At 50.8% G+C, this 21,678-nt stretch overlaps 2 protein-coding genes across 3 annotated transcripts in view; one reads left to right on the top strand and one right to left on the bottom strand.

Annotated features, from left to right (window-relative positions):
• The window catches only part of B3GALNT2 (beta-1,3-N-acetylgalactosaminyltransferase 2), an 18,496-nt gene extending 9,725 nt beyond the window's left edge, over positions 1-8,771 (top strand). The window contains exons 6-12 of one of the 2 annotated variants that reach the window (XM_070401353.1): positions 198-308; positions 806-884; positions 1,450-1,633; positions 2,842-2,967; positions 3,770-3,929; positions 4,498-4,554; positions 6,276-8,771. In XM_070401353.1, the coding sequence (XP_070257454.1) occupies positions 198-308; positions 806-884; positions 1,450-1,633; positions 2,842-2,967; positions 3,770-3,929; positions 4,498-4,554; positions 6,276-6,410 (852 nt within the window). In that variant the 3' untranslated portion in view covers positions 6,411-8,771. Of the gene's footprint in view, positions 1-197; positions 309-805; positions 885-1,449; positions 1,634-2,841; positions 2,968-3,769; positions 3,930-4,497; positions 4,555-6,143 lie in introns of both variants that reach the window. The other variant, XM_070401354.1, reaches the window with a different exon arrangement.
• TBCE (tubulin folding cofactor E) lies at positions 7,545-21,678 on the bottom strand. The gene is made up of 17 exons (XM_070401352.1): positions 21,603-21,678; positions 19,609-19,728; positions 18,122-18,206; positions 16,634-16,813; positions 15,448-15,536; positions 14,581-14,680; positions 14,115-14,217; positions 12,949-13,025; positions 12,554-12,649; positions 12,278-12,342; positions 12,123-12,187; positions 11,660-11,809; positions 10,879-11,032; positions 9,706-9,774; positions 9,126-9,185; positions 7,951-8,042; positions 7,545-7,799 (listed from the first exon to the last, which is right to left on the bottom strand). The coding sequence occupies exons 2-17, from the start codon at positions 19,706-19,708 to the stop codon at positions 7,707-7,709; spliced, it is 1,578 nt and encodes a 525-aa protein (XP_070257453.1). The 5' UTR covers positions 19,709-19,728; positions 21,603-21,678; the 3' UTR covers positions 7,545-7,706.

Here is a 21,678-nt window from a genome sequence, read left to right as displayed (position 1 = left end):
GTCCTCTTGTTCATTGTTTTTTGGATGTGTATTTGAAAAACAGACTCAAGGGTACACACCAAAATGTTAACAATTGTGTGCTCGTTGTGGGATAAAAATGTTAACCAGTGTTTCTTAGGAAAACCAACAACAAAAAAAACCTTACAACCTAAATGACAACCATAAAGAAATGCCTCGCTTTTTCTCTTTCACAAAAGAGCTTTGAAGGTACAATCGTGTGGGAGAGCCAAGACCTGCACGGCCTGGTGTCCACAGACCTCCACAGCGTGGCCGTCAATGACGGGGGCGGAGTCCTCAGGGTCACGACGGTGAGTCGGTCCTGGGGTCAGGTTGTCGCATGTCTGTCAGCATTTTTAATACATGAAGATGGTTTTAAGTTTATTTTTACACCAGCCCACACAACATGGAATAACCAGTCTGTTTTAGAATACGTAGAAAATGTTGTGTAGTCACAGAGGAAAGATGAAAAACTCCGCTGTTCTCTGGTTCTGTCACTCCACACCCCGCATCTCACACCCAGAGCTGGGAGTGAGAGAGCTGCCTGCTGAGGGGGGGCGGGAGGCTGTTCAGAAAGACCTGACTGTGTGTCATGGGGTTGTGAGCGCTGTGTGGGCCGCTGCGCAGGCCTGACCCCACCTTTGTGATGAGTGGCAGGGAGGACACTGGTGTCACCCGTGGTGCAGGCCTCCGGCCCCTGCAGCTGGGCGGGGAGCTGCTCGGGGTCTCTGGTCCTGGCAGTCAGCGTTCACAGGTGAGGGGTGTCATTTTATGAGGAAGCACTGAGCGCTGCACTCGTGTCTTTCAGGCCGGGGAGGGCGCGTGGCCTCCTGAACTCACGGAAGGTGTGGAGGGCGTGGCCGGCGGCTTTATTTACACGATTCAGGGTGAGTGGGCTGGTCGCAGGTCGGAAAGTACCGTCTCACGCTTTGCTCCCGTCTGCTACGGTCGTACATCTCTTTAAGTAAAGTGTACTTTTGATTAGAACATTTTGTAATTGATATTTATGGTGTCATATTGCATCTATCACTTAGCAACATGTTCTTCTCAGCATTATTTTTCGGTGCCGTTGCTCTTTACACGCAAGATCAGGCTGATTTTTAAACTGCTGTGTCCCACTGTGTGACACCACAGCTTAGCCATTCGGGGTCGGTGGTGCGGCCTGGGGTTGGCTCCGTTTTCCCGTTGCACACAGGGCTGCAGTGAGCCGCCATGCGACCCCGTAAAATACCGTCTGCAGGGACTTGTCGTCCGCGTGCGCACCCTCAGCCTAACGGGTGCTGCTTTCCCTCCCACGCAGGCGCGTCCATTCACCCTGAGCTCCCGACCACCGCCCTCCTGTCCGCTGCCTCGGGCACAGAGTGTAGGGCATCCCCAGTGGGGGGTGTGCAGGGCACAGATCTGGCCCTGTGTGCAGTAGCATGTTCTCCAGCTCTCGGCTTTTCCTTCTAGAAGGTGATGCCCTCTTACAAAACCTCCACTCTCGCCCCGGACGGCGCGCTGCCCACCTGAGGAGCCTCCGCGAGGAGGACGCCTTGCTGCAGGAGGAGAGCAGCCGCCACGGCGACATTGTCTTCGTGGACGTCGTCGACACCTACCGGAACGTCCCCGCGAAGCTGCTGAACTTCTATAAGTGGTGGGTTGTCAATGCCGGTGGCTACAATTTGTTTTTGTGTCCTTTGGTGGAGAAACAGTTTAGCAAACCATCACACCACTGAGATTTTTAAGAAAGAAACCAACCCGCAGCCCCTGCACACTGGGCCCCGGTCTGTCGTGTCCTGGTTCCCGTGAGGAGTGGCTGGTAAATGCGGCTGCTTCGCCCTCAGGCCAGCATGCCGCAGCGCAAACCCTGGTGCTCTGTCCAGGACACGCAGGCAGAGCTGATGGCCCGTGAGTCAGTCCTTCCTCGAGTCACTTCCATGTTGTCTCAAGCCAACGTCAGACGAAAAACAGTGAGCTTGCAAGTGGCCCATTTTCATACCTGTCTCCCTAAACCTTACCCCTAGTATAGTCCCTTGTACCCAGGTTACCAGCTGAGTTCTGTCCAACGGAACATCGACATTATATTCCCATTCTCTACCCATTTGAAAATGACTTGCCCTAATTTCAAAACTTTTCCATAAAATGAAATTCAACAACCCTCAGAGTCTGTCCTATTTATCACTTCCTGAGCCTCCAGTATTTCTGGGGTCTTAGTTGGAATTCCTACCTTTATAATGATAATAGCAACAACAAGAGTAACTGTTACACATACTGTTGTTAATATTAGTCCCTCCAGCGGCCCATCGTTTGCTGTTGAGCCCTGGATACTGTCTGCCCTGACGAGGACTGAACCTTCTAGCCGCAGCGGTCTAGACTAAATCTGTCAAGAGTGCTCACATCTTTGTCTTTCCTTTCAAAACTCTATCAGCGAGTGTTTTCCTGGGGAGCCCCCGTCTGTCCCTGGTTCTCTGCTGCCTGGGCACAGTGGGAAATTTTCCAGCATCTGTGGGTGTGGGCCTGGTCCTGAGGCTAGTTTATGGGAGGGGTGTTTCCTATCCAGGACAAGCTAATGGAACTGAGTTGCCTGTGGGCAGAGGGCAGATACAAATAAGACTGGAGGTGGGTGTGACTGGACGCCGGGATGGAGTGGGACAGCGACTGTAGCCCAGGCCACCAGCGGGCCTTCCTGTTGTCACCGGGGCCGAGGCAGGGATGTGAAGGGGTCCCGGGGGAATGGAGGCCCAGGAGCTGGACAAGTGCCCGGGCCGTGGGGGAGCTTTAGTGAAATGCGAGCAGTGTGACCGCCTCGGCTGCTGCTTCCTCGTGTGGACGCCCTGACCTACGTCCCCTTTTCGCCACCAGGACCGTGGAAGCCACCAGCTTTGATTTGTTGCTGAAGACGGACGACGACTGCTACATAGACCTGGAAGCCGTATTAACCAGGATCGCCCACAGGACCCTGCAGGGCCCCAGTGTCTGGTGGGGAAAGTAAGTTCAGCTTGTGAGCCCAGGGCGTTTGTGTGCCTGAGCAACGGCCATTCCCTTAGGAAGAAATCGACTTCTCTTCATAAGAAGACGTGGCCGAGATAGGGAGTGTCCCTATGGGCTCCTGGGTTACTATATGTCAGGGGTCCTCAAACTTTTTAAACAGGGCGCCAGTTCACTGTCCCTCAGACCGTTGGAGGGCCGGACTATAGTTTTAAAAAAAACTGTGAACAAATTCCTCTGCACACTGCACATATCTTATTTTGAAGTAAAAAAACAAAACGGGAACAAATACAATATTTGTATTTGCATGTGGCCCGCGGGCCGTAGTTTGAGGACCCCTGCTATATGTTATTCATCTGTGACTAGAGGAAAAACTTGAAAGTGAAAAACCTCCAGCTAATGTAACGAAGGCGAGAAAGTGACTTGGCTTTATCCTCCTGCCCTCGAAGTAAGTGGTTCTCAGATTAGCAGCTGCTGCATGTTAGATGTTAGAATGTTTGTTCCCTTTCTGAAGCTTCGTTCTTCAGAAATACAAGATGGGTCAGTGGATTTCTTAAGCAAATATACACACGATGATCTGGTACTTTCCATTCAGAAACCACACACGCAACTTCGGGAGAATTTAAATATATTGGTTTCATATAAAATATCCTATGTAGGTAGTTCCTTTCTCAGACTAAACAAAGTCTTCATGCTGCTGCCCTCGCTTCTGTTCCTGGTGATGGGAAAGCGTGAGGCGAGCAGAACGTGGTGGGACGTGTCTCAGGCACACAGGAGGCAGCTCACTCAGTGTCAATCTCAGTTTCAGGCTGAACTGGGCCGTGGACCGGACGGGGAAATGGCAGGAGCTGGAGTACCCGAGCCCTGCGTACCCTGCCTTTGCGTGTGGCTCGGGGTACGTGGTCTCCCGGGACATCGTCCACTGGCTGGCCAGCAACGCGGGCAGGCTGAAGACCTACCAGGTGGGCAGTGAAGGGTTTCTGCCTAAGGGGACACCAACCAGCCAGCCAGCCAGCTTCCCTGCCCAGTGCCACCCTGAGCAGGGCCCACCCGTGGGAAGAGCATGTGTTCTTTCTGTGAGAATCACTCATTAGGGACACACTCCTGTCCCCCAAATGTGGCGCTAAGTTCTCCTCCTGGCCCTTTTTGTGCCGCCTTATACTTTCCGCCTATGTTTACTAGTCCCTGGAGGAGTAAAGATTTATATTCCGAAGGAAGAGGATGAGTGCTGCTTCCGTTTGGATGACAGTGGGGACCGTGTCACCAACAGCGCTGCCCAGTGACTCGGTCCAGTGTGTTTCGTGCCATCAGTGCTGGAGCGTTGGGGCCGTGAGAGCCTTGGGTCCCTTGTAGGATGTGCTGTCTTCATGTAAACAGCCACCAGCTTTCACTCTGTGTCCGTGTTCACATGCCAGGGTGTCGTGTTAGATGGCAAAACAAAGAGGCAGAAAGATCATTTATTGCCCATTGAGTCGGTGTGGCGCAGTCTGTACAGATGGGAGAGCATTTAACCCTTTGATGCGTGTCCAGGGTGAAGATGTGAGCATGGGCATCTGGATGGCGGCCATAGGACCTAAGAGATACCAGGTAAGCAGGCGTCAGTGGGGCTGGAGAGCCCAGGTGGGGGGCTGTGTCGCACCTCGGGTGGGAGGAGTGGATAGAAGGTCTCCTCGCGTCGTTGCTGTGCTCGTGACTGGATTCACAGTGATCCGCCTGGGTTCCCAGGCAGCATGTTTCTGAGTAAAACGATAAGGAAATGTTGTGAATGGAAGTTCTGCCCACAAAGAAGAATTGGGTTTTTATCAGAAATTCTTTGCAACTTTAACACTTAAAGAACCAGCCGACATGAGTTCCCAGCAGCGTGGTGGGCTGACTGATGCAGAGGAAACGCTGGGTGGAACATGGTCAGGCCTCTTGTAAGATACACTGGTCACCGAGCTAGAAAAACAAGAACCCATCTGCACAGACCGGACATGTAGGACAGAGCCCAGAGCCCTAGAGAGCAGCAAGCTGGCCTCTGCCGCAGGATTTCTGTTGGAGTCTGGATCCTTGCAGCTCCTGCTTTGGCCATAGGAGGTGCCTGGGGCCGAGCGCGCCCCCCATTTTAGGGGGCGGAAGTGAACCCAGTCGGCCGGTTCAGCTTCAATCATCCCTCCGCTCTGTCGCTGTCTCAGTGCCATCCCTGATGGCATCCGCTCTGGTTCTGTGTACGGGTGGCTGTGGCTGTGGCTTCTGCGGACTGGCTTTGGTGCTTGTTTCCTGAGTGTTCTGCAGTGGTTCTCAACCTTCTGGCCCTTTAAAACAGTTCCTCATGTTGTGACCCAACCATAAAATTATTTTCGTTGCTACTTCATCACTGTAATGTTGCTACTATTATGAATCATCATGTAAATATCTGATATGCAGGATGGTCTTAGGCGACCCCTGTGAAAGGGTCATTCAACCCCCAAAGGTGTCGCGACCCACAGGTTGAGAACCGCTGGTTTAGAGGCTCTTGTGCTCTGGCTTCCTGCTCCTTGGGAGCTGGGGTCTGGATGTGAAACGCTTCCCCACAGAGAGAGGATCCGCACCCTGTGCTGCCACGCAGGGCATCGCCGTCCGTGAGCGCGTTCAGTTCCCACGGGGACTCCTGGGCTCCGCAGACGGACTCCAGCTGGACCCACAGGCTCCTCCCGACAGCTCTTCTCTTACTGCCCCAGGCTCTGGCCCCTCAGGGTCCTGCCTGGCTGTGGGATCCCGTCAGTCTCCTGGCCCTGGAGTCTCAGGCCTTTAACCCAGCAGCTGCGCATGGCACAGGCGAGGCCAGCCCTGTAGAGCTGTGGGCCGGCTCTGTGGTGTCTCGGCTTGAACGGTGGCTCTGGGCTGTATCCGGCTCTAACGCTGGGTGTAGGCTGGTCCCCTGAGTCCCTCCTGCTCTGCCCAGCTTCCCTGTGACCTTGAGCAGGTCCCTCTCTCTTAGTTCCAGGTCCTCATTTGTGAAAGCGTCTACCTCACAGGGTTAGTGCGAGGACTGTCAGGGAACATTTATAAAGCACTTGGTACGACCCTGGGACGGGGTCTCCTCCCATCAGAACAGCCGCCAGCTCGGACGGCACGTGTGAAACTTTCCATTCGGGGCTTCCAGACCCTTCTTCCCAGGACTCCCCTTAGTGCCGCACTGTGTCTACCTTCCACAGTCACAGTCGCCCCAAAGCCCGAGTGGTTGTCTCTGCGGTGACGTCAGCTTCCCTGGGAGAGTCGAGCCTGTGCACGAGCCCTGTCTTGTCCTCCAGCGTTGACATCCGTTCCGTCGGCTTTGTTTCCCACAGGACAGCCTGTGGCTGTGCGAGAAGACCTGTGAGACGGGGATGCTGTCCTCCCCGCAGTACTCCCCACAGGAGCTCGCGGACCTGTGGAGGCTGAAGGAGCTGTGCGGCGACCCTTGTCAGTGCGAGGCCAGATGAAGGGGACTCGTGGGGAGGGGCCTGGGTGTCTGCGGGAACCGGGGAGCAGGTGCGGCTGGATGCGTGCTGAGTGCTCCCTCAGGAGCTCCAGGCGGGCTCCCTGGACCCGCGTTGTGTCACTTCATGTTCGCACAGTTTCCTCTAATCAACCCTGATGCCGTAGCATAACAGAAACTGTATTTATATATTGGGAGATTTGAAAAATACCAAATAGTTTATAAGTCCTCATGCATCGTTCCTAGTTAGCATTCACTAGCTATCATTTTTGGTTAAAAGTCGGCTTGTTCAGAAATCTTGAGTGACTGAGAGTTGGACTTTGAGCCTGGATTGCAGAATAGCTTCGTCTAGCACGATTAGGACAATTATATGGGCCGAAAAACTCACAGAAATGCTGTGTGATGCTGTGGTCGCTTTGAGCAGTAGTCACTTGTACCAAAGTGTGGGTTTCTGGAAATAACATCGCTGTCGTGGATGTCTGAGCAAAGGGTGCAACTTATGCCTGGGGAAGAACCCGATGAAGTCTCAGGTCTGGACCTTGGTCTTAAAGATCATTTATCATTCATGGACAAATGCACGTTTTCTTTTGCCATTTCACAAATCCTGGGAGTCACAGTTTAGTACTCCTATTAAAAATTCGACGTTTTTGTGAATATAAGTAAAATAAAATATTCTCAGGGTTTTAGTGCCAGAGGGAAGGACATTTTTAAATAGTTGACATTTTGAAAGAATTATGCTTTCCTGCTGTCATTGCCTAAAGTTTACCTAATATGAGTGAAATTTGATCAGTGCTGGGAATCATTTACAGCAGAAGATAGGCTCCTATAGGTGTAACTGCGGGAGAAAGCATGTAACTAACTTTGAGAAGTACTCTCCTCTGAGCACTGCGGTCGAGAAGAGTGATCGTAGCATGTCTGCGGTACATAGTGGAGGGTGTGCCCCTAAGTTTAAGGGACATTTCCCTAAATGACCAACCAAATCACTTTAGTAGCCTTTAAAAACCAGTAGTATCAATAGAGGATCCCATTAAACTGGTCTTATGACAGACATGAACTGTGTTCAGATTTTATTAGACTAGGTTCTATTTAGTATTGGAATCTTTACGAACTATAAATATGAATTAAAATCAGAAAGTCATTAGTAGGTACAAAGCCTTTATTGTCGCTATTATGTACAAGCCTAGAAACAGTCTCTTCCCTAAAGAAAAGTACAGCCTCTGAGAGAACTGCTCCGATAGGTCATTTCCTGCCAGTGAGCCCCGGGAACCACAGTCCAGTCTCTGAGCTGTATGAGCTGCTGTCACCATCGCACTAGCAGACAGTCTCCATTTTCCACAGAGTAGAACTGTAAGGACTGCTGGTCATTTTCTAGTTCAATCTCTCTGCCCGGCATCTAAAGTCAGAACAAAGGCTTGGGGTGATGAAGTCAGACCTGCCGGAGCGTGTTACATGCCCCGCCCCCAAGCCCGCGGAGAGTCAGCCATGGAGGCGCAGTTTCACAGCTGCCACTGCTGTGGCCGGGCTGGCGGCTCCGGGCAACTCACCTTGGGGCTCTCGTAGGCCAGCAGCAGGTCCGACACAGGGACCTTGAGGAGGCGGGACAGCAGCCCTTTCACCTTCTGAATCGTCATGGAGTCTGTCAAAGAGAAGCCACCCGTGCTCTCAGATGACAGTCACCAGCCGCAGGAGCTCACAGTGCAGGACCGCAGGTCCAGTGGCAGCTGGACTGTCACCTCAGTGTCGACCCACCCAAGTGACCGATGAGGCAGAGGCCCGGGGAGCAGACCCGGTCTGAGCACTCGGAGCCAGTGCTCGGCCCGCGTGCCCGTCAGCGAGTTTTCACACTATTCAGTGGCGTCTAATCCTCCCTCCCTCATCCCAGTCACCAGAAGTCAGATTCTCTGCAGAGGAATGATGTGAGGAAAATCATCAACTTCTCCTTTTAAATCTTTGTGGTTGTGATGCCCTAACTACAGACCACTGCGGGGCCCCTGGAGTGAGGGGTGCCTACGTGGTCTGCTGACCCCTCCCCGCAGGCGGCCGGCAGTTCCCACAGCGGGTCCCTGTGCTGGACACACGTACAGTGACCAGCAGGCCTGGAACGCAGCCTCAGGAGTAAACGCTTCCGTTTGTTCAAAAAACACTATGTATGAACCTTTCTCCAAAGATAGTTGTGGTAGATATTGGCTATTTTGATGAGAAATACAGTTTCTTTGAAGCTTTAGCGGGAGGTACAGCAATAGTGTGGTGTTCCTACAAAAATATCACATGGATTCAAATATTTTTCTATCAAAAACCATTTTTGTAAAGGCTGTCTGTTTTTATGCAACTTGTGATAATAAATGTTCTTTATTTTAGAAAAAAATACCTTTCTTTAAGTGTATGTATTGAATGGCCAACAGACATTTATCATTTTAATCAGCATAATCTGCTCAGGTAATTGCATTCTTTTGGAAACTCTAGATGGACTGGCTTCACTGTTTGGGGTGATCGAGAGCTGACCAGCCGCGGGCTTGGGAGAGGCCCCCTGGGGCTGCGCACAAGCTGAGCCTTTGCTAATCATGTGAGCACATGCAGGGCTTCCTATCAACACAGGGTCTCCAGATGAGCGTTCAGGGAGTGAGAGGAACAGGGTCGCCTTAGAGCGAGAAGAGCTAGTGACAACCAGTAAGCTCTGCCCGCGACACAGACGCAGGAGAGCAGAGGCTCATCCTCTTACCCGGCAGCTGTTTCTCCAGGGCCTTCTGGTCAGGGCAGTCAGGACAGTTTATCTTCAGGGCTGGAAGGAAACCAGGACAGACGAGTTGGGACCTGCTGCAATAAGGACTTAAACAGCACCTGAACGTTAAGGGGATTGCCAAGTGACGCAGCTGTGGGTACAGCCCGGCCCAGATCCTAACAGGACTCGGTCTTGAAGTTTAAAAGTCCTCCTGTGAACACTTCACTAACATCCGCAAAGAGCTGGACCAACATTCTGTTGCTTTCCCTTCCCCTTCAGTACTTCCTTCCTGACAAGTTCACTAGGTTTTCAAGTGCAAGACAAGTCACATGTTTCCAAGTCACAATTCAGTTCACTGTTGAAGTACTCCCCACATCTAAAACACTATTAAATGGGCCAAAAGCAATGAATTGCTAAAATGTTCAATATAGGAATTTACATGTGTTTGGGAAATGTATCATTTCTTTAAAAACCAATGTACTTGGGCACTTGAGAGAAACCATCTCTATTAGGCTATCATTCTGTTTCGGCACCTAAGGACTTGAACACAAAGAAGCTGTCTCTGAATTTGGGTTCTTACTTAGTAGCTGGTTTTTGAGCAAAAATGGTTGTTGTGTTTTGAGTTCCCCATCTTCAGGTGCACCGTATTCTATTTAAGAAATAAAAAACGATGAATGGGAATCCACGGGCCACTGTGGGGAAGAAATGTCAGGTAAGTGTCAACACAGGGCCAGCCCAGCAGCCGCTGGTCCGCTCACTGGACCCACTTCCTGTGGGCCCTCCCGCCCTCCGTATGACATCACTGTCCTCAGAGACAGGCAGTGTCCGGACAGACTAGCAAGACGAGGCTGTGCTTCCAAACACTTGAAGCGTTTGCTCCAAATGTCACCCCTGCTAACGCTTCTGAACTTGAGGGGGAGCTGGTGCTATTTGGGACACAACTCACAGGACACCTTCACCCAGTTCCAGCCAGATTTAGCCACGCGGGGCAGGCCCTCGGAACCACCCTGCCAACCAGGTCCCCTGGAAAGGCAGCCTCAATACGGTACCAGGCGTAAGGACAGCAGCACTGACGAGCCAACTTGTCCTGGGCCCTCGGGTGTGAAGGCGAAGCCGTACCTGCAGGGCTGCTCAGACCTCGCCCACCCCTAAGTGAGTGAATTCACCGAAAGCAGCCAGGAAGGTGGGCTAGCTAAGGGCGTCATGTGGAAGCAATTCCCACAGGCAGCTTTTCTTCCTCACAGAGAGAGCCAGCCTGAAGCACTGAAGCAGCAGCTCACATTAGGAAATGTGTGAAAAAGGAAGTCACACGGCAGTGACATTTGGAATAGTAATGAAGCCCAATCAAAGTGGAAAGGAGTCAGGGACAGAGGCCTGAGGTGGCAGCTCCGGGCTGGGGTGTGAGGGAGCACCTGGCACAGCGTCTGTAAGCCGCCTTCCATCGGCCTGGAGGCCCAGGGGGAGCTGGAAAAAGTGCCAGTGCCTCAAGTCCACCTTCAGACGCTCCCATTTTTACCCCCTGGGTGAACCGGGCGCCGGCCCTGGGTCGGAGCGGTGCCGACACGTAAAGATAACCCACACCCCAGGTTCCTCCTGCTGTCCATTCTCTAAAGATAGTTAAGATCTGCTCCCATCTCGCCGAAGTCGCCCCAGGGAAACACCCAGCACCCACTCAATGGAAGAGAACAGAGCCTGGGAGAGAAGCCACAGCCTGTGGCCCCGCGGACCCCAGGAGGGCGGTGTGGGTACGCACTGCGGCAGAGGGCCTGGTATCTGGGGTGGGCGGCCAGGAACGCCTCGCTGGGCCTGTCCTGGTCGGGATCCTGGTGCCCACCCGCCTCTTTCCACTCCTTCCCAAACGCCTTCCGGTAATCCAGCTCGGCCCCGCGCCGCTCCTCGGGGCGGATCTGCGTGGAGAAGTGCCAACAGGTCTATGAGACAGGTCTCTAATGAGTGTGTGCTGTGCCCTGTTCTTCCTCACTGCCCACCCAGAGGTCATCTAACTGATAGGTACAAGGTAATTATATTTTACCCTTTTTAACATTGACAGTCCAGGAGTTTATTAAAAAAGAAAATTCCGTTTCCTACTTTTCTTCATGAGAGTATTGGCCCACGAGCTGGTTTCTGGACTAGGCCAGGTGCCTGAGGGCCCTCAGGCGTGGGGAGCCCACCTGGAGGAGCCCACCGGGGGAGCGCACAAGCCCAGGCAGCGGCTCCAAAAGGCACTGCCTCCCCGTTTACAAGAAGGGAAGGGCCAATAGGCTCCTGGTTCTGCCTTCTTTCTGCCTCCCCCCCCCCCCCGCCCCGAGGAAAAGGACGAAGAACCCGGCGTCCCTCACCCTCCTTGGTGATAACGAATCGACTGGGTGACAGGTCACTGCTCAGTCTGATCCCACTGCCACTAAAACGCACAGGAGGCCCTTTACCTCTTAGGGACAACCACGTCTGACACCCTCCGCAATATTCAAATACAGTGTCTTTTGCATTTTCTGTAACCTGTTTTCTAGTCTCGAAGACACCAGCTGTGCGCCCACCTCGCATCTGTTGAGGGTCCGCAGCTGGCCGATCTTGGCGATGATGAACTGCAGGTGGGTCTTGGCCTCGCTGCCCACAGTCAGGGGGTTCCGTAGGCAGGACAACGAGTGCAGACTCTGCAGCTTATCCAGCTCGTTGATGACGGACCACTGACACCCAAAAAAGGAAATACACGTTTCAGGCTCACTTTCCAGATGATGTGAACGAGCAACAGAAAAGCAACGTTCCTGGTGGAGTCTGAGGGCCAGGATTTCATCGCACCGAACACTTTGGGCCAAGGAGAAAGAGTCTGCTTCACGAGTTAAACTGATTCCTTCCTTAATATTTTTGGGTTTATATGAGGAATTTCACTCTGAGGAAGCATTTCTCAGAACATTTAAAGTGTTTTTTCATCGAAGGAACCTACAAGCGGGCGTGAGGGTGGAGTGAGGCCCCAGGGCGCGGCACCCTGAAGAGGCTTACTTGCGATATCCGATTGTCATCGAGGACAAGGGACTGCAAGGAAGGGAACATTGCCGTTTTGCACCCTGGAAAAAGGAGAGGTAGGTCACATAGCAGAAGTGCAAGCAGCAGCTGAAGCATGGAGGACGGGAGGGGAATGTAATAATCTCACATACCAACCCCAGCATCCGGGAAATGGAGAGAAGAAATTCCAATGTCACCAAGGATTAGTCGTTCTAATCTGAAGTTACAAATGTTCGGTTTGATTGCATGGAACAATACAATTGCTGAGAGCTATCAGCCAGACTAGATCTGTAATTTTTTTGCTACACTTTAGGTTTTCATCCCAGGTAAATGCTTAGAAACCATGCAGTCCAACTCAGGGCATGCACTGGACCGTTCACTAAAAGTCTGCTGTGCACTGATGTAACCGGCATTTTAGGAGCCATTACCTGGGCAGATATGCTATTAGAAACAGCTGGTTTTCATCAATTGACTGGTTAGAGGAAAGGTCTAATAACCTGACCAACTGGAGAACGTCAGCCGGCCTGCATGGAAAAGAGAATTTTTTCAATATGAATTTAATATCTTGTTTTCAAACACATAACCTTAAAATACCTACATTTGCTATTAAGGAAGTTTGGGGGCAACATATTTAATTCAGGGCTTTCCCCCTAATGGGGTTTTCCTCAATTAGTGGTGAAGTTTGAGCTGACATTCTAATTTGTGAAGGCAATGAGTATTTTTCTAATTCTTACTTGCAAATCCTTCTGAAAATTAACATGTAATTGAGACTATTTATTCCGGGTGAGTAGATGGTGACAGGCAGTTTCGTAAACCTTGTTACCTTTCTGAAATGGAAATGTTGTTGGACTTGAGGTACAGCTCCTCCAGGGCTGGCCACCCCTGGGCACAGTGGAGCACCTGGGAGGGAAAGAAACGCGGTTCAGGGGGCGCGCCCTCTGCCGGTGGTTTCCCGTGTTTGTCACTAAAACCTGCACATGAATCCCACTGAGTTTTAGAAAAAAAGGGTCTACAAGACATTTCATTAAAGACTGTGGTCCAGGCCAGATGACACGATAATGGCCGTGTTGTAAAGACAGGGACCTGCCCTTCGGCACTGAACCGCCCAGTGAGGTATCAGTGCGTCCTGAGCCATACCCGGACGAGGACCGAGGCACCTACAACCTGCACTAAGGCGGCACACTGTTACCTGCTTCCCCAAAGGAAGGGGATTGACTGAAACACTTTCCTCGGTTATCAACACCAATCGGATTTGCAGAGAATATGCTGATCAGTCAAGATTTCTCTGTGACGGCTCCTAAAGGCCCCACTTGCACCTCCTGCCCCCTCCCCACGGCATTTCCATGGGCCCCTCCAGACCCGATGCTGAATCTAAACCTGGAGAGGGGGGCACAGGAAGGAGCCCCAGGAAAGGATTCGGTAGCTGTGGCCCCAAGTTCAAGACGACATCTCTGAGGAAGGTGCCTCGGTGGCACTTCACAGGTGAACTCACTGGGGTGTCCTCTGCCTGTGTCTGACAGTAGACCGTTCTGGATGTGTGAAGGCAGCTGACCTGACAGAAAAGAGCGCTACCAAGCACTAGGCGGGCGGGCCCTGGAGCCCTCCCAGCGATGCCCAGTGAGCAGCGATCCCAGAGCTGAGCTAAAGGGCTGTGAGGACTTCCAGCCGCGGTCCCACCCTGAGAGCTCCTGTGGGACACCAGGTGCTGGAAGCTCAGCCAGCAGCCACTCGGCGCTGAAAGCTGAGTGCACGCTCACTGCACACTCTGCGCAGCCGCGGGTCAGACCCCAGGGCAGGTCGGAAGGAGCCGAGACAGGGACTCCGAGACACGAAGTCCTACCTCCCCACCACGACTGCCAGGCAGCCTACAGATCCTATTATGTGAGTAACTGGGTGATTAAAATGAGGCCAGTTAGGCTTCAATTCTCTGTTAAACCAGTCATTTCAAAGCACTTCTTACTGGGTAATAAACCAAAGAAACATGATCACCTCTGCCCACGTGACTCCTGTTCTGTTGAGGACTAAGACCTTCAGTGCAGCGAACGTCCCGACGGGAGCCGGCGAGCCCGGGGGGAACCGCAGCTTGTTCTCACTGTGGAAGCAGGGGATGCAGTGCTGCCTGCTGCGCAGGCGCCGACACACAGGCACTGACGGCAGCAGTTTGGGATTTAACAAGAGCACCCTGGATTATGTCAGCCTTAAAGTTACAGCAAAAACAAAGGGAGCCCGGCCAGCGTGGCTCAGTGATTGAGCGTCGACCTATGAACCAGGAGGTCACGGTTGGATTCCCCGTCAAGGGCACATGCCTGGGCTGTGGGCTCGATCCCCAGTGTGGGGTATACAAGAGGCAGCCGATCAATGATTCTCTCTCTTCATTCATGTTTCTATCTCCCTCTCCCTTCCTCTCTGACTTCAATAAAAATATATTAAAAAGCAACAACAAACCAGCTCCTACCTGAGATCAAGGACTTCCAGGTGTCGGAGCTGCTCAGCAATACCTGTGACTTCCTCCCATGCTGACAGCAGGTTTTGTGACAAGTTGACGACTCTAATATCTAAAAGCACGTGTTAAGAGCAGTAATACAGAAAGAGTCACAAAAGAACCGACAGTGGCTCCCTCGTAGCTCTGAGCACAGGGTCTGCACCCCTCTGGGCCCTATTCTGCACAGAGGACTTTACCTTTTTAAATCGTCCAACTGTCCATTCAGAAACGAAAAGCTGTCACATGCTGCACACTAGCCACAAACGTCTCCAGCCCAAGTCACGGCCGCACCATCTCGCATTGTCCAACGAAAGGGAAAAGCCGTGATGGTGCTTTTGCTTGATTAGGCCCTGCCGTGGTGCCGTCGCTGCGGCAGCCTCACATGGAGCCCTCACACCTCTCCACTGGCTGTTAACCTCTGCACCGTGGGAATCCCTGAGTCATGTGGCATCTCCAGGACTACAGGGGTCAGCGTCAACGAAACTGCTAGGAAGCTCTGGCTGTCCGGAGGGTCCCCTGCAGGTAGGATGCAGTTGCTATGACACCCACTGTCCCTGGCCCAGGAATTCAGAGAATAACCAGTAGGACAGAAAGAGGCAGGTACCTGGGCGGAATGCTGGAGAGGGTGGTGGCTGTGCCCCCTCCAGAAGGGCCCAGTTTAGCAAACCCGGGTGAAGAGATGGAGAGGAGCTTGGTACAGGGCTGGGCCAGCTATGGAGACTCTCACTATCTGGGCAGCAACTGCCCCATAAACTGGGCTGTTAGAAAGGAAGCCGGGGAGATGGACACAGGTGGCCAACAGCGGTGTCCGCACAAGTCAGGTGATCACTGAAAGGATACTAGGACACGTGCTGGCAATGTCTCCTTTGTCACCAGCACAGCTTACGGCACAGCTCCTCAGAGAAATGTCTCGCAGCTCGCTCAGCTGACTGCAGGGAAACAGAGTTCACATGGACCCGCACACACGGGCGCATCCACAGGCCTTTAAAAATTACACAGCATCTCAGAACATAACAAGGACCAGAATTAACAAATATCGGCACCCGCCACCCAGCTGGAGAAATAAAGCATTACTGAAAGAAAGAATAAAGCATTCTTTATTCTTAAATAAAGCATCACAAAGACAAGTCACCTGCCTTGTCCCTTTCCGTTTTACACGCCCCCTCCACCCCGGGGGCCAGCGTGCTACATTTGGGGTTTAATCTTAAGCCTATCTGAAGTTTCACTATATATTCCCATATCCCTCAACAGTTAGACTATTGTTGATTATCATGAGACTTGACATAAATGGAACCCTCCTGTATATATCCTCCTGCAAATTGCTTTTCCATCCACAGTATATTGCTCAGCAGTGACTGAGCTTATCAGCACATGGACCCAGGACACTCACGTCCACTTTCCACAGTGGCCACCAGGGGTCACTACTAGGACGCATCACCAGGGTCAGGCCAAACCACAGCGCTGACCATGGCTAAAACGCATCATTTCATGCCCTGCAGATGCTTCACGATAACTGGGGAACTTAAAGGGAAGAGCGCAGGGAATTGTGACTCAGTGGATCTGGATGGGACCAAGGTGATAAGGGTGTGCAGCTACACGGCACAGGGAACAGTTCACACTTCTGTCTCCATGTCAGGTATCAACCAGCTGGAAATGTCACCTCGAAATAGAAAAGGACCAAAGTGTCCACCTTCGTTACTCAATAGTCCATACCAGATAGTAGAGTATAGAAGTTAGTAATCGGCAAATCCATCTTTTCATTCCAATCTGGAGAATCCCAACAACCCTGAGCTTGGGAAGGATTTTAATTTCCCTGAATCCTGAACCTTGGATTCCTGCGATTTCCAGCTGCTGTTTGTGCAGGAAGCACAGGCCAGTTAGGGGTCAAGGTCTGAGTGCGGACAGAGAGTCGGGTGAACTTGCTCCTGAACCTGATGGGACTCCGCGGTCAGCTCCTCGGGTGCCAGCGATGTGGGCTGATAGCAAACAGGTAGGCGTCTGCTCTCCCATTATCAATTCCACTCACCTTTGCTTTTTTATAACAGAGCCAAAACCAATAGTTTCCACAGGTATGTTCCCAATTGTAACAATTTGCTTTTTTGCATCATCCTCTGGTTCGTCTTCGTAGCGGTCCCTAAGCGCAGTGAGAAAGTCTACTCCAAAGTTCGCTTTGTGCGGACGAATAAAGGACCCTCCTGTTGGGTGGCTGGACAGGAGAGAAATGGAGCACAGTAAATGCCCACAGACACTGAAATAAGATGCCACATGCAAATCCCTTAGAACGGTCCCTGCCACCAACGTAACACCTGCATTTATAAGCTTATTTACAAATATATTAGCAAATAAAGCAATTCTACAATTTTCAAAAGAAAAAGAAAATAGCTCAGCCAGCTTGGCTCAGTGGTTGAGTGTCGACCTCTAAACCAGGAGGTCATGGTTCGATTCCCCGTCAGGGCACATGCCGGTTGTGGGCTCCATCCTCAGTGTGGGACGTGCAGGAGGCAGCCAATCAATCGTTTTCTCTCATTGATGTTTCTATCTATCCCTCTATTCCTCTCTCTTCCTCTCTAAAGTCAATAAAAATATTAAAAATATCTACATATCATCCGCCAAAAATGGCCATAAATGCTGGGAAGAATGCATGCCATGAGCCAGACCCTCTATTTTAAAGCTTTTTCCTAGAGAGCAGAGCCCAACCCTGAACAACAGTGTGTCATCCTACCAACCTGAGCTCACCAAACACCCCTTGCAGTCCATCCTAATGTCTCTGTGAGGAAAGGGCAAAAGAGCGATGCTGTTCTCCCTCTCACACACGTGGCCACCTGACATTCACACACACCTGAAGGTCTCACAAGACCAGCATTCCACTATGTGCATGTTCAGGGTTTTGTCTGATCACTGCTTCTTACCAGATATCTAGGCTAGTGCTCTTTTCTTTCATTCACTTAATGGATTGTAAATTTTTAGTGACTCAATGAGAAATGTCTACATTCATCCAATTTTTTAAAAACTGAAGAAAACAAAAAAGGACAAAGAAAGCAACCCCACTTGTAAGGTTACGAGTCCGTTTTATAGCCCTAGCCAGTTTGGCTCAGTGGACAGAGTGTCGGCCTGCGGACCAAAGGGTCCCGGGTTCGATTCCCGTCAAGGGCAAGTACCTTGGTTGCAGGCTCCTGCCTGGCCCAGGCCCTGGTCAGGGTGCAGGAGGCAACCAATCGATGTGTTTCTCTCATATTGATGTTTCTGTCTTTCCCTCTCTCTTCCACTTTCTCTAAAAGATCAATGGAAGACATATCCTCGGGTGAGAATGAACAACAACAACAAAAGAGAGTGCATTTTTTAAAACATGGAAAAAAAATCTACTAATAGAACTGTGTGTTGTTGTTTTTTTAGAATACACCAAATTCTACATTACAGAACTAACCCAAGAGCCAAACACTTCTTTTCCAGCCATTTTGATTAAACACTTAACTGTTATCCCAAATAACCATGCCAGTTCATAATGAAAAGTTACCTGCATTTAAAATACACAGTCCCTTCATGGCTCCCATCATGCTTGCCTCTCTCGGGATTGTCCCATTCCACTCCTAGCCAGAGTCCTAGCAGAACAAGAAACACTAAATGAGCAGTAAGTGGTGACACAGGTACCCCTTGGTATTTGCTCTGTTTTTCTGCAAGCAAATATAGTTTATTTAAATCTAGGTATGATCCTAGCTCAGGAAATTAAATTTCCAACCACAAGTAGCCATTTGCCAAACATTAGGACTGTTGGATTCCTTTTTGAAGTGATTTTTACATATTTATTTACAACAACAGCTAACACTTGCACCAGTAACTGGTCCAAGTGCTTTAAACACCTTAACTCATTTAGCTGTCACAGCAGCCTTATAGCAACATTCAGTGTAATAACCCCAGGAGCAACTACTAAGTCTGTGTTCAATTTCTCTGTCTTTGTATCAATTCTATCAGATAACCTCTAAAAGAAACCCAAAAGTAGTACCAACTGAGGTAAAGTAATGGAGAGAATGCCCCATACAATGAGATAATTAATACAGAATAAGTATATATCAGCTCCCTCTGCAGAATTGTAATTTTCAGGGGGAAAAAAAACCCCACAAAAATGGCTCACAATACATATATGAAGAATGTGTCAAACTCACAGGCAACAATGAATGAAAATAGTATGTGCCCCCTCCTATTTGCTAAACGACCATTAAGTTCCTCCACCTGTATTACTGTATTTGCGCGACGTCACTCCAATGTGCCAGGAGGAACTGGGATCATCTCCTCCAGCTGCTGGGAGTACTGGCATTCGTAGGTTAACACCTTGCCAAGGACACACCCCCTTCTTAGGGCAACCCAATGATAAATCATGACAGAGGGGTAAATGCCCAGTCCCTCGTCTCAACTAAGAGAGACTGAAGATGCCTGGCTGGCATGGCTCCGTGGTTGCCTCAAGAGGTCACGGTTCGATTCCCGGTTGGGACAGGGCACATGCCCAAGGTGCAGACTTGATCCCCAGTGTGGGGCATACAGGAGGCAGCCAATCAAATGATTCTCTCTCATCATTGACGTTTCTATCTCTCTTCCCCTCTTCGTTCCTCTCTGAAACAAAAAAATATATTAAAAAAAAACAAAACAAAAAGACTGAAGGCCATCCTAGCTTCAGAATGCCCCATGGGGTCGGATGAAACCTTTCATCAGATCCCATCACAGTCCAACTTCTCCTTCTACCCAATCCTGCTCCCTTCCCTTTCTTTAATTAGTATTGATCCCAAGAACATTCCTAATAATCTTTATGAACTCTAAATAAGTGTAGTGTGTAAGTAAGTATAACCATAGATACCACCGGATATTGTCATCATATAAAACTGTATACAGGAGGCATCTCTAAATTGGTTATTAATTTCCTCAAAATTGGTTTACTATAGCACTACTGATAAGCCTACACAGAACATCTACAAATAAATACTTATGCACACACGCAAAATCATACGTTACCAGCCACAGGAGGGACGGTGCCATAAAAACGCACTGTTGCACATTCTCCGTTAACTGAAACTCTGCGACCAACGACATCTGATGTCAACGTGTCATTCATTATAATGCAAAATATGAGATCTAGGAAGAAAAGTACAAACTTGATGAGAACTTAAATTCTTTTAAACTTCATGTGGATGGATATTCGTGAGGTCCATGCTGCTGAACAATTTAGTCTTCATATTTTGGTGAGAACTGAATCGTTTTATGTACCTTACTCTGATCATTTTATTTCATTTCACCGTCTAACTGTATTTGGATAATCTAATGTGTTTTTAAAATCCTGTTTGACTCCAGACAGTGACTTGTCTATTCTGTCATTTCCTGAAGGGGGTGGGAAGGGCAGAGAAGGGGACTAAGTGATGTAGAAAAGAGAAAGGAGCCCTGACCGGGTGGCTCAGTTGGGTGGGTGTTGTCCCATCCACCGAAGGATCCTGGGTTCGATTCCTGGTCAGGGCACATACCCAGGTTTCGGGTTTGATTTCCAGTCGGGGCGCATATATGAGGCAGCAAATGGGTGTTTCTCTTTCTCTCTCTCCCTCTCTCTCTCTCTCTTTCTCTCTCTCTCTCCCCCCCTTCCTCCTCTTTAGAATCAATGAAAAACAAACAAACAAGCACCATATCTGCTGGTGAGGATATTTTTTTAAAAGACAGGAAAGGGGAGACATGAATAGTGTCCTCCCCTCGGGGAGAAAAACACACATCCACAGACATGGGAAACAACACGTGTTAAAGTTAAACTAATAAAAACACAGAGACTTAAAAATAAAGAGAAGGCCTTCAAAGGGGCCCAAGAGAGCCGGGCTGGCATGGCTCGGTAGCTGAGCATGGACCCCCGGACCAGGAAGGAGGTCCCGGTTCGATTCCCGGGCTGCTGGCTCCATCCCCAGCAGGGGGCGTGCAGGAGGCAGCCGGTCCATGTTTCTCATTGTTGATGTTTCTCTCCCTCTCCCTTCCTCTCTGGAAAAAAAAAAAAAAAAAAAGATGATTAAAAAAATATATAGAGAGAGAGAAAGGAATATAAGGGGAGGCTTAGGTTTGGGAGGGAAGGCCGTGAATTAAGAGGTGTCTACAGAATGCCAGCAAAGACGCGGATTCCTACGTCAAAAAGCATGTTTTCACTCGACCTGGGTACCTGGGGGTCCTCGGCACAACTTATAACTGATTCTGTGAACGCAGATGAGATCAGAAGTGTATTAATTAGGTGGAAAAGAGGCCCATCGATGCTGCTCTCTCATCGCGGGACGTTCCTCTCTCCCTCTCCCAAATCAATTAAAAAAAAAAAAAAAGACAGGGATTGTGGACTAGGATTTTTAAAAAAATCCCCAGCGATAAACTGTTTTATAGAAAGGTTAAAACTAGAAAGAGGGAACCAGTAGAGGCGATTATCCAACACCCCCTGCCTGGCCGCGTGCGTGAATGTCAGACAGAAGGGAAGCGCGCCCGTCGGTCTCCCACAGTCTGTCTGGCTGTGCAGGACCCCGCCCCCGGGGAACCCTGGCCGCGGTGTCTTTGGGAACCGGGACGTCACACCCCCACCTGGGTCCACCCCCAATTCAGGACAGTCCCTCCCTTCCCCCCGTTGGTAGTAAGCGCTCCGCAAACATTTTAACTGTTCTCCGCCCGCTTCCCATGACTTCTCCATCACCAATACTACAAGACTTGGAAGGACGAGGCTGTTTCTCTAACGGGACACCGAGTGACAGGACAACCGGCTTCGGCCGGACGTGCAGGGCGGCACGGCCCACCCCGCCGGGCCCCGCCCGGTCCCCGCACCTCGGCGCACACCCGCACCCGCACTCCCATAGCCGCACACGGGCCCGCGCGCGGGGGGCAGGCGACGCCGGACTCGGGCAACCTGGGGAGCTTCTAGGAAATTTCTAGGAAAGGAAAGAAAGGCCAAAAGCACTGCGGAGTGTCCACTGGCCACGGTCCGCAGCCGCTCCGACGCTCACCTGCCCGCGACAGCCCAGTGGTCCGGGCGGCGGCGCCTAGCGCGCGCGCACCTCCCGCAGCGCAGCTTCCGGTTCT

This window comes from Myotis yumanensis, unplaced genomic scaffold (genome assembly GCF_028538775.1).
Source record: "Myotis yumanensis isolate MYYU_CA2020_CCGP unplaced genomic scaffold, mMyoYum1.0.hap1 SCAF_22, whole genome shotgun sequence".
NCBI classification, from domain to species: domain Eukaryota; kingdom Metazoa; phylum Chordata; class Mammalia; order Chiroptera; family Vespertilionidae; genus Myotis; species Myotis yumanensis.
This window is presented reverse-complemented; position numbering and strand designations above follow the sequence as displayed.

Coding starts and splice junctions, on each gene's coding strand:
- TBCE (XM_070401352.1), bottom strand. CDS start 19,708: ATGAATGACACGTTGACATCAGATGTCGTTGGTCGCAGAGTTTCAGTT. Junction 12,343..12,553: donor CTAATAGCATATCTGCCCAG/GTAATGGCTCCT, acceptor TTGTAACTTCAG/ATTAGAACGACTAATCCTTG. Junction 11,033..11,659: donor GGACCCTCAACAGATGCGAG/GTGGGCGCACAG, acceptor TTCTCCACGCAG/ATCCGCCCCGAGGAGCGGCG.